Source organism: Mus pahari, chromosome 4, assembly GCF_900095145.1.
Source record: "Mus pahari chromosome 4, PAHARI_EIJ_v1.1, whole genome shotgun sequence".
Taxonomy (NCBI): Eukaryota; Metazoa; Chordata; class Mammalia; order Rodentia; family Muridae; genus Mus; species Mus pahari.
In genome coordinates, this window is record NC_034593.1 from 48,812,059 (window position 1) to 48,824,177 (window position 12,119).

Below are 12,119 nucleotides of genomic sequence, written 5' to 3' on the forward strand. Positions count from 1 at the left end.
CAGTTCAAACAATCCAATAGGTCAAAACAATTTTTTAAATTAAAATTACTATCAAGTAGTTAAATGATTTACCGGTATAAGAGATATCTAACGCCAAAACTTCGATTAAAATCAGGTGAATTACACCAAAATACATCATTAATTTTAACTCCTCTCCATGGGCAATTCAATTAAAGCAAGCACGGAAGGAAGGAAGCAGTCATCAGTGCGGTTTAGTTTTTTTCTTCAACAATGAGAGGTGCTGAGATTACAGAAAGGATTCAGCTACAGGCGCAATTCATTTCCCGGACTATGGGTAGCGGAGATCTGGGTTGCAGCAGCTAGAGAGACAACCTAGCTTATTCTAAGCCTCCCGGTCGACCCACAGGGACAGCAGCAGCCCAGTGTCCGGTTTTATGTAAATCACTGTCGGTTCCGGGCGTGGTGGGTGCTTCAGGACGCTGGCCGGCCTGGTCTTCCAGAACCAGCCGCCTCACTAGCCCGCAACACTCTAGTTTCTTAGTCCTCTTGCTCCAAGCGAAAATCGTTCGGAAAAGGCCTCAGTTGCATCAATTAGTTTGCGCAGAATGCTTCGGTGTTTAGCTTCGCCTTAACCCAATTAAGCCGCACAGCGAGCCCAGAAAGATGCGCCACCTGCGCCTGGCTGCAGTCGGCGGCCGCGGGATCCCGAGTCCTTCTGTTGGACACAGGGAACCAAGGTCTCGGCATCGAAGCTACATTTAGTCCCATAGTCCGGGGTGAGGCACGGGGCGCGCGCTCACCCGGGAAGGTGAGGGCCAAGTATTCCTGGGTGCTCTGAGTACAGCGCACGCAAGGCTGGGGCCATTCGAGGGCGGGGAGGCGATGAGAGCCGAAGGCACCGAGAGTGTTTTGCAGCAGTGGATGATAGTGGGGACATCCAGACACCCAGAAAGCTTTACAATTAGCCTGGGAGCAGATGAGCCAAGGAAGACAGCTGTGTGGGGTAGGGTATACGCAAGGGTCGTGGGGAGAGCGCTTGCCCGCCGCACCCCATCCTGGGGAACTATGCGTCCCCAGCGGCTGCTCCCTGCCTGTCGCACAGCTCTTTCTTGTTGGTCTGGAGCTCTGGGTTGCCTCTTCTAGCCCCTCTTCAGCTGCCAAAAGGTAGCAGCGCATTCACCCGCGACGCCTGCAAACTGGGGAGGGGCTTTGCAGGTCCCCAGTCCCCTCTCCCAAGGGAACAGGTCTTGGGGAATGGAGTAGAAGGCCATCTAAGCGCCAAACATGATGTACTATTTTAATCTAATTCGGAATCTATCACTCTTGGGTAACAAGAAACGAAATTAGAGCTGGCCCTGCGATGCTTAAGAGGTGGGAGTCTTCAGCAGGAGCCCATTAAAAGTGCGTACACAGGTGCTACCATACCCTGGCACTGAAAATTCTCTTAATTTGAAATTAACAGACCTTTGTACTAAAGGCAGACAACTGAAAACTACGACGTAAGCCCTAACCACCCTATCTTTAGTTCATGTGCACCGAGGACTCAACTGGTCATGGTACTGGAAGGAAGAGCGACCTATAAAACCTCCTTAGGGTTCCAAAATCCAAAACCTTCCAAAAAGAAAAGAAAATTTCTTTGAAATTTCCAAGATGAAACTTAAATAAATAATAAAAACCCTAACCTGAATGGTTACAAATTATTTTTCTTTGGAAGCCGTTAGCCATTTTCTCATAGTCAAATTATTACATCTCATAAGATTAGGAACCTACTGTTGGTCCCCACTGAGGATATCTGAGATGCAAGATCCATCTTTAAGCCTGCAGGGGCAAACAAACTGTAATGGCCACACCTTCCAGTGCCCAGTATTCATCTCTGTGAATTCTCTAGATCCTTCTCTACAAGACAGCTCACTATGAGATGGCACTCAAGTTTTGTCTGAATCTCAGTGTTCCCACTACAGCATACAGCCCTATCTGCTGTCTGGTATTTCCGCACTGGCCAATCTAGCTACAGACAAGGGAAACTGCAAACAGGTGAAGTTGTTTTGAAGGCTCCATTTTTAGTTGGGTAGATATCATCTACTCCATTGAGCAATACTTCTTAAATTCCTCTCAGCAAATGCAGATGGGGGAAAGGTAGGTAAAAAGAGAACAGACTCTGCCTAAGGTCTGCAAAAGTATTCTGACTGCCAGCACCCAAGTGAAGACTAGAGCACGCCTTGTCTGAAGCCAGCCGCCAGTTAAGAAGCAAACTTCTAACTTGCATTAAAAAGACCCCAGGGATTAACGGGCATTAATTACCTTACTCTAAATGCAAGTTAGTGACTTTGTTCTAGAAAGCCCCTTTGACTTCACTAATTGGTGGATGACCATTAGTACAACTGGATAGCTCATCAGAGGTGAACAGACAAGTGGGCTTTTCAGCAATGAGAGCCACTTATCTTCACCAAGTCTTTTCCAAACGTCAATATGCTTCAAGTTATACCAAAGCTGGGAGATTTCATCTTGCTTTTCAACCTGTCTAGGTGGCCTGGGTGGTTTTCTGCCGGCAGCAGCTTCCTACCTTTGGTTTCTATGCTTCTATCCACGAGGGGGGATTAATTAGCCGGGCTGAAGCTGGAGGAGGCTGTCGTGACGAGCCCAGTGGCGATTGGCCGCCCGCCTGCCTGGCCCTGCCTTTATAATTTCCACACGAGTGCATCTGGGCTCTTACACAAACCAACAGCAGCTTCTTCTGACAGACACACACTCACCCGACGCACACTCAGCACACTTTTCCTCTACCTGATTAACAGTCTTGCACACACCATGATTACGGGAAAACGTAAATAAATACGGAAAGGGGTGATTATTTTGACTACTGGAAGAGCTTTGCTGGGTCTCAGAATAACTTTTGTTTTTATTACCGAGAAGGTGCTCTCTCCACGCGTCTCTCTCAGACACGGATTCTTTAGCGGAGGGGAGAGAAAGGGAGAGCTCAGCCTTTCACTTTAAGACCCGCTAGGCTCGAGCGGGGGAAAAAAGGCCAGGAGGGCAGGGCGGCCCCCTGCAGCAGCTAGTCCGAGAGAGGCTCGGAGCCTTCTGAGCGTGGTCCCCTTTCTCCACCGAAGTTGGCTCCAGCGCTAGCAGCCGCATTGGATCCCACAGCCTATTGCGAGACTCCGGTGTACAATCCGGATCTCTGCCCCAACATGATCGCGGCCCAGGCCAAGCTGGTCTACCACCTGAATAAGTACTACAACGAGAAATGCCAGGCCAGGAAAGCTGCCATCGCCAAAACCATCCGGGAAGTCTGCAAAGTGGTCTCCGACGTCCTGAAGGAGGTTGAAGTGCAGGAACCGCGCTTCATCAGCTCCCTCAATGAGATGGACAACCGCTACGAGGGCCTGGAGGTTATCTCTCCCACCGAGTTCGAGGTGGTACTCTATCTGAACCAGATGGGGGTGTTTAACTTCGTGGATGACGGCTCCCTGCCTGGCTGTGCGGTGCTGAAACTGAGCGATGGGCGCAAGAGGAGCATGTCCCTCTGGGTGGAATTCATCACCGCCTCTGGCTACCTCTCTGCACGCAAAATTCGTTCCAGGTTTCAGACACTGGTGGCTCAGGCGGTGGACAAGTGTAGCTACAGAGATGTAGTAAAGATGGTGGCTGACACGAGCGAAGTGAAACTGAGAATCCGAGATAGGTATGTGGTGCAGATCACCCCGGCCTTTAAATGCACCGGGATTTGGCCGCGAAGTGCTGCCCACTGGCCGCTTCCCCACATCCCCTGGCCAGGACCCAACCGGGTGGCAGAGGTTAAGGCTGAAGGGTTCAATTTGTTGTCCAAGGAGTGCCACTCCCTGGCCGGCAAGCAAAGTTCGGCTGAGAGCGATGCTTGGGTGCTGCAGTTTGCAGAGGCTGAGAACAGACTGCAGATGGGGGGCTGCAGGAAGAAATGCCTCTCTATCCTGAAAACCCTGCGCGATCGCCACTTGGAGTTGCCAGGCCAGCCCCTGAACAACTATCACATGAAGACTCTGGTGTCCTACGAGTGTGAGAAGCATCCCCGAGAGTCGGACTGGGACGAATCTTGCCTGGGCGATCGGCTGAACGGAATTCTACTGCAGCTCATCTCGTGCCTGCAGTGCCGGCGGTGTCCCCATTACTTCTTACCGAACTTAGATCTGTTTCAAGGCAAACCCCACTCGGCCTTGGAAAACGCTGCTAAACAAACGTGGCGACTGGCAAGAGAGATCCTGACCAACCCCAAAAGTTTAGAAAAACTTTAGAGTATGATCTAATCCAGGGCCAACAAGAAAGAGCATTCTTCTCAAAGTCCCTACGAAATGAAAACTTCCTGGTTGATTCCTATGTACTATTTCTCGAGACAGTGCAAACAATCTCTTCCTTTAAAAGGAGTAGCAACACAACATTTAACCATCATCTCACACAGGGGAAAACCCACACCACAAGCATCTTTATGGAGGCATCCCCCAGCTCCCCTGAAAGGTGCACAACACCCGAAAACAGCGGGCTGCAATGCAAGACCATGGCCAACTCCAGCAAAGGATTATAGTAATAATCTTGAGACTTAGGTGCATCTACCTTCCAGTAAACAGGACCTGGATGTACCATCAGAAGGGAAGTGTAATGTATATTTTGATCTGTAACAAAAGTTGTGATCTCATGTTGTCTTTGAAAGTGTGGATATTGGTGTTTTGTGATTTGGTGATCAGAACTGAAATTGCCATTTTGGAAATTTGCAGACATTTCCCACAGAACAGAGATGCATTTAAAGTTAGATTTCCTCCTGGTACTTTACCTGTCTGTGAAGTGTCTGAACTTAAAACAAAAGTTTACATTTTGTTTCAAATATATTGCTTGTTCTATCATTCCGTAAGTATACTTGAAATGTTATTTAAATATATTCAAAAATTTGAATTCAGCTTATATAATAACGCTTGAATATCTGAATTATATATATATTTGAAAATGCACTTGAAAATACACTGGATAATTACTTTTGTGATTAGAATTTAATTTCTGTTGCTGATTTTTATTTAATTAGAAGATAATAAATGAAGTAAAATACCAAATTGCTGTTTCTCTTTAAAGTTTGTTTGTTGTTGTTGTTGTTAAATGAGGTGATGATTCCATTTAAAAGTCAACTTGAGAATTTTAAACATTTTGAGAAACAGGTTAATAAAATCACTAAAATTAAATATTAAAAGGGCTCTTTTTAGAAGAGCTATAGAAAATATCCACTTCCCCAGTTTCTAATTTACTCGATGGTTCTTTTCTACAACAAATATATTTATAGCCTACTTCTGAGACTTTGATTCTGGTTAGTATTTCTGTAGCCTTTTGACAATATAAGGGAAAAAATTACCACGGCAATAGAGAAGACTGAGTTTAAAAGCAGCAAAATCTGAGAAAATTAACTTAAACCATAATGCAAAACTTTAAAGTTTTTATATGAAATATAAGCAATAAAATGGAGGCATATCTTAACACAATAAACGTTACTAGAATAAATTAACCAGAAACCCACAATTCATTCTTACTACACAGGGAAGGCTAATGGCAAAACCTAAGGGCAAGCTCTTACTTATTTAAACACAGCACATTCATTCTCTCATTACAGAAGCTTTGGTAGTATCTCACCGATCAACAAGTGCTGAGGGGATCCAGACCAAGGCTTTACATTAGTTAATTCAGGTAGCAATAAAGTTTAGAATTATCTTTGCCCATTTATAAATAATGTTCTATATAATGTGTCAGTTATGCATATAGCATAAATATAAATAATAAAGCTCAAGTCTAACTATTTTAGAACTGCTTTTGAAATGATTTAAAGAAAGATCTTTGAAAATGATTGTAAAATATCCAGTATTACATCCCATGTCAACCAAGACCTCAGAAGGAATTTACAGACTCTACAGTTACATAAATAAGAAAACAATGGAGTACATTTCAGATGGCTGCTGGGCAGTAGAGCTTCTCTGATGGTCAAGGTTAGAATCCACAAGATAAGATTTAGTCAACATGTTTGCCATTCCAATGCTCCAAATGTGCCTGTCCCTTTTACAATAGCATAGTACTAGTGTATGCTGTGTGTATACATTTAAATCAAAGCTTATAAAGAACCTGCTTCTCTTCCTTTTAAATCCATATGTAAAGTCAATTTGATTCAGGAGATGAAAAATGGATGTAATAATGGAAATGAAATTATATGTAAATGGCTCCTGCCCCAGTTTCCTTACAACCTTTCAATAAATAATAATTCATATTGCAGTATATACTTTTGAAAATTAAAAGTGATGTTAACACAAAATTTCACAAGTCCAGTTCTAGTGTTCCCAGGTACTGAGGCACTGCACCCCAGGGATCTGGAAACAACTGGCTTAACCACCAAATCTGTCCAAGTGTACACAAAGGCACATAAGACAACTACTCATTTGCACATGCTCTCTTAATACAGGATTTAAGCTTATTAATATAGTCTTCAATTCTGAAAGAAACCATGTGTTATTTCCTTCATTTTATTTTCTGTAAGATGAGAATGTGTGTACCTCTCCAGTCATTTAAAACCAAGCAAAACTGAAAACCACATCCATCCTACCAACAAAGCTACCAATGCTGTGCAGAACACTCTGACTTACTTTTGTGTCGATCTTCTTGAAGGCAGCATCATCCTCATCTACTTCGAAGTAGATTTCGGTTGTAGTGATAGAGAGGGTTCCTTTGGCCACCACCACAGGAGCAATGAGCTGGGCAGGGGTGCTGAGAACCACAGGGCCTGCAAGATAGGGGCAGTGGGTCAGGCTGGTTCTTTCTGACACTTCCAAACTCCCTCTCAGAGGGTATGGCCTGATTTTATTTGGAAAAAAAAAAAAAACGCGCTAGGAAAAATGGTGCCTACGTTATGCAGTCTTTTCATATTAGGTAAAGTCTGTTTAGCTTTTATACCGTACCTTAAAACGAGACTAGATTAATTCTATAAAAACTCAAGAGGTCAGGGTTTTGAATAAAAGACCCAGAACATGCAAGTCTGCAACCTCTGCCTAGAAATCTACATGGGTTGGCGCTGCCATCATCTGACTTACAAATACAGAGCAGAATGGATGCTTAGGTGCCTCGCTATTCCGTGGAACATCATCGATTCTCCAAGAGACCCTAGGCAGTGGATCCCAAAGACCAACCATCCCTTAAGTCATTCCTTTTGGCAGCTGCTCTACCCCAAAGAGAGGCTAAAGGGGAAAGCGGCTAAATATACAAATCCCATGTTATGTAAGGACTGTTTTAATTTTCGCGTTCTCAGGTGGGGTACATTCACTGTCCGCAGTACACTGCCTCTGTGTTTCTCGTGAAGAAAATAACGAAAATCCCGTGCGTCATTTTCTCACTACAGCACACTAAAGATGAACATGTGAGAAAAACGTTGAAACAAAACTATTCTTGGAAATGGGGGCGGAAAGTGCAATTTCATAGCTTTTTGACCCAGATAAATTAGGACTCGATAGAGTTTTAGAGTGTTCCTACTTCGAATTTCCTCAACTACTATACTGATTCGAAGAAATCCCTCTTCCCGATATTTGTCTAAACACACAAGGCATTCAGAAATAATGCGGGCTTTGTTGATGGTTTTTAGGTTCTAGTGAGCAAAACAACCCCAGCCATTAAAACCATCCTCTGCTGCACACAGCAGGAGGCAGGCGCCCGGGGAGTCTTGCCGGCGCAGGCCCGACCGGAGCCGGGCAAGCCCGAGGAGCCCGCAGTCCAGCCCTCGGTTTCTAAGGGGAAACCGGCAAGGCCTAGGCCGGCTTCGGTAGGGCTACCGGAGTCTGGCCCACAGCAGACTATGTGGGTCGCCTTCAGGGACCCGACCGCCCTGCAGAGGAGCGACGCGGCTCGGGCCCCGGCTGCCGACAGCGGAGTTGGCTCCTGCACAGCTTTCCGGAGGGTTTTTTTTTTTCCCCCTTCCAAGGGGCGAAAGCGGTCGGTCTGGAGCACCACTTTAAAGGCTCATCAATCTTAATCTAGGTTGCTCAAGTAATTATGCCCGAATCTCTTGTACGATTACAAGTGGATTTGGGTTTCTATTCCCCAGGCCCTCCTTTGTGTTTATTGGAGGGTCCGCGCTAGCCGGCGCCTCCAGCCTCCCGGGTCCTCCTTGGATCTCCCGCGCCCGCCCGCCCGCCCGCCCGCCCGCCCGCCCGCGGGTTCGAACCGCTCCCTTAACCCTTGCGCCACCGCGGCGCTGCTGTGAGGCTATGGCTTCCTGGTTCCGCTGCCCAAAAGGTCATCGTATTCGCATCTGAAACAAGGTGTCTTTAATAATTTGAGCTTGGGAAAGAATCTCTAAGAAAGTTCAGCGTGACGACCACGCTTTAGGTTTTTAGATTCTGACATTTGGAGAACAACAATGACCAAAAACATTAAAAAATGGCGAGCCGCTTTCTTGTCTTAAAAATAAATTTAACACATTCAAACAATAAATTGGGGAAGTTGAAAAAAAAAAAAGGATCACGAGTCTAGTTATCCAAACTACACTCTCTGATTTACTCAAATACAGCACAAATTGTACACACACACACACACACACACACACACACACACCAGGAGCTTTTTAGCTGGAAACACATTTCTCAAANCTCTCTCTCTCTCTCTCTCTCTATATATATATATATATATATATATATATATATATATATAATTTGACATTTTCTGGGAGTTTATAAAAGAATTTCTTTATGAAAGACACATCACGAAATATTCAACCTTAGAAGTACGCCCCCACCCCACCCCTCACAAATCTCCAATTACAACTCCCAATTCTGTAGAATGTTGGAGGAGCTCAGAGTTGTTTTTTTGTTGTTGTTGTAGCCTCCAGGGAGCAGAGCAGCCACTGAGGGCACACAGTTAATCCATTGCAGCAACAGAGAAAGGGGATTAGCTTTAATCCCCTTAGGGGATCCACTGGATTTTAGGGATCCTATATTAAAATGTTTACGTAAAGCACAATCACAAGCCAGCATGTTTTCCATATGGCATGGCGTGATTTAGAAACCTGGGATCTTCCCCAAACTGTGTGTTTTGAAGGGTAGCATCCCTGGATCAGGAGATGCCCATCCAGTTGTTTAATTTCTGGCTGCCCCCCCCCCCCCATCCAGCCCCCTCTTCATAGCACTAGGAGTTTAACCTCCTGAACTTTGCTCAGTACAGTGAACTGGGAACTGATGGTAAACATACCTATTTCAATAGCTACCCTAATAATGAAAGAATAAATTACAATAATGTCCTCAGCACACACAGAGCAGTTTTACAGGATGGAAAAGGCCTATTCCTGTAGTATTGGCACATATAATAATTTAAAACTCTACCATAAATAGTAATAATGAAGAGGAAAAGAAACAAATGTTCTTTACTTCTTCCATTGGCCGTGGTCCCATGATCGCTTTCAAAGAAAGGTTAGGTGTGCTACTTGCGATTATTCTAGAATCCATGCCATCAGCCATCAGGAAGGAGCCAAGAAGGGGCTTCTCTTTGGAGCTATGGTTCTCCGTAGGAGATGGCAAACCTCACTGATATGTGGGAAGTACATATATGGCCATGACTATATTTTATTTTATTCTGAGACAGGGTTTCTCTGTGTAACGGCGCTGGCTGTCCTGCCTTTCTGCTTCTGCTTCCCGTGTGTGTGCTGGGAAGAAAGGTGTGCAACCTCATGCCCAGCCCTGGAATATATTTTAAAACAATGGTAAATACCCATGGGTTTGGATTATGTTACTGAAAAATCAAAACTCCAGGTCTAGCCATCTGAACAAAACCACATTAGTATCTTAACCCAACTTTACACGGTACAAAGGTCTTTTCTACCCCCATTTAGCTACAGCCTACTATTAGAAGAAATTGGGTTTTAGATGTCAATTGTGTGCACCTGCAACAGAACCACTGGCTGACTGCTCTCTCTAAGGGGAGAAGAGTGGCAACTCTGGGGGCCTGGGTGGCCAAGAATGAATTGTAGGATCAGGGCCTTGATAAAGGGATTTGAAAACTCTCATGACTCAAGAAGGCAGACTGCAGTGCAGCAGAATCTGCTGGAAATGGAATATTTGGAGATTGGGTACTTTAATAACTGTTTTAGAAGCATGCTAAGGCCGTCCCTGGAAAGCAGCATTTACCCACTCCAGCCAGGAGAGGGGGTGTTTAGTGTTTCATGACCTTGCTTTTGTCTGAGCTTAGATGGAATTATTAAGTTGTCTATTGTGACATCATGGATGATGGTGCTCTGTGATGTTTATGTTCAGCTCAAGAGCACTCTGGCTTAGCTTCGACCTCCAGACCAGCTCCCAGAAACACAAAGGCCAGTCCCACAAGTCAAAACTGTTTCTTCTCTGATCTGATGCAGAATTTAATCGTGTTTTGCCAGGGTCTACAGAGTACTAGCTATCAAAGGGCAACTGTGACAAACTACATTTGCAGACAGTCCTAAACTTCATTTACCAGTTTTAACAGCACAAAGAATATGGAGTCAATTAAAATTGTTGAAGTCCAATTAAAATTGGCACTGTTAGAATTATTTGATAAGATACATGGCTAGTGAATACCTTATTTAGGGTATGTGCGGTTGAAATGTATGCTAGAATCAATTGATATTCTCCTCCTCCCTCCTCCCTCCTCTTCTCCCCCTTCCCCCTCCTCCTCCTCCTCCTCCATCTTCTGAGGCAGGGTTTCTGCTCTGTGTATCCCTTGCTGTCCTGGAACTTGCTTTTGTAGACTAGGCTGGCCTCAAAGATCTGCCTGGTGCTGCATCCCGAGTGCTGAGACCCAGCTGATATTTCTTACATTTAGCTAATCTAAAAGTCTTGTATTTAGAGTGATTAAAAAATTAAGACTAAAATATGAACACAGAATAAGCCTTCACAGTTGGTTCTGAAATGCAACAAAATTTCTGAGGAAATGAAAATGTGGGTAAGAGAATGTGGCCAATCCACTGACCACAATGACTATGAAATTTTTATTTGTTATAAGTATGTTGCTAGGAAAATTAGGGGGCAATCTATGAAAAAAAAAGATTGAAAGGCTTTAATTTCAAAATAAATTAAATTTCAGAGGCACATAGGTAGATTGGAACTTAGTTTAAGCATTAAAAAGCAGAGGTGAGCCCAGAACTTCAGGCAGAGGCACTCAGATGTCTGAGTTTGAGGCTAGCCTGAGTTTCAGGATAGCCATGGCTATACAGAGAAACCCTGTCTCAAAACCACCACCACCACCACCACCACCAAGAAGTAGAAGTGGGCTGGAGAGATGGCTCCTGGTTAAGAGTGAACCCTGAGTTTGGCTTCCAGCATTCCCATCAGGTGATCCACAATCACCTGTAACCCCAGCATCAGGAGATCCAACAATGTTTTCTGGCCTCCAAGTGCACTCGAACTCAGGTACACATACCAATCACAGCCATGTAATTTAGAACATAATAAAATAAAATAAAATAAAAGGGGAAAGTAGAAATGTTTGCTATGTGACTGGGAGAGGACTCGGAATAATCCCGAGAGAATCTTAGATTTCTATCATCTAAGACAATTCCTTGTGCTTCAGGTATTTTCACTGACTCAAAGCGAGATGCTGAAGGATTTATAGTGAACACTGATACCTGTCCAAAACAAGTGGACATTTTGAACATTTTCATAGGGTATTTCTGCTTAAATTAGAAAATGATGACTTAAACAACATACATAATGTTTTTTTTAAGGGTTGTGCATTTCAATCTTAATTTCCTCCAGCATGCTCATTACACAGGTCCTCAAACTGTCCCACTACTGGCATACCAGCCTGTACTCAGTAAGTGTCCTCTGATGTTCCTTGGGAAATTCTTGAGTTTTGTTGTAAAGATTGAGACTAACACTAACAGATCATCCCTACATCCCCTAGTTTCCTGAGATCGCTATTTGATGCTTAAGAGTACATGCTAATTCCTGGAGTCCCTAGTAAGTCTGCCTCTGGAAAGAGATAATTTAGCAAAGTCTGAAAGAGGTTGGGGAAAAAACAAAAAAAACTCTTTGATAATAATCAATTCAAGCCGGGCATGGTGGCGCATGCCTTTAATCCCAGCACTCGGGAGGCAGAGGCAGGCAGATTTCTGAGTTTGAGGCCAGCCTGGTCTACAGAGTGAG

The 12,119-nt window shown here is 44.4% G+C and overlaps 2 protein-coding genes across 10 annotated transcripts in view; one reads left to right on the plus strand and one right to left on the minus strand.

Annotated features, from left to right (window-relative positions):
* Nbea (neurobeachin) overlaps positions 1-12,119 on the minus strand; it is a 554,101-nt gene that overhangs the window by 160,099 nt on the left and 381,883 nt on the right. For 8 of the 9 annotated variants that reach the window (XM_029537485.1, XM_029537487.1, XM_021195277.2 and 5 more), the window contains one exon: positions 6,606-6,742. In XM_029537485.1, coding sequence (XP_029393345.1) covers positions 6,606-6,742 — 137 coding nt within the window. Of the gene's footprint in view, positions 1-6,605; positions 6,743-7,049; positions 7,211-12,119 lie in introns of those variants that run through there. The other variant, XM_029537489.1, reaches the window with a different exon arrangement.
* Mab21l1 (mab-21 like 1) lies at positions 2,677-5,454 on the plus strand. Its single transcript, XM_021195282.2, has one exon. It carries the CDS (start codon positions 3,153-3,155, stop codon positions 4,230-4,232), a length of 1,080 nt encoding a protein of 359 aa, XP_021050941.1. The 5' UTR covers positions 2,677-3,152; the 3' UTR covers positions 4,233-5,454.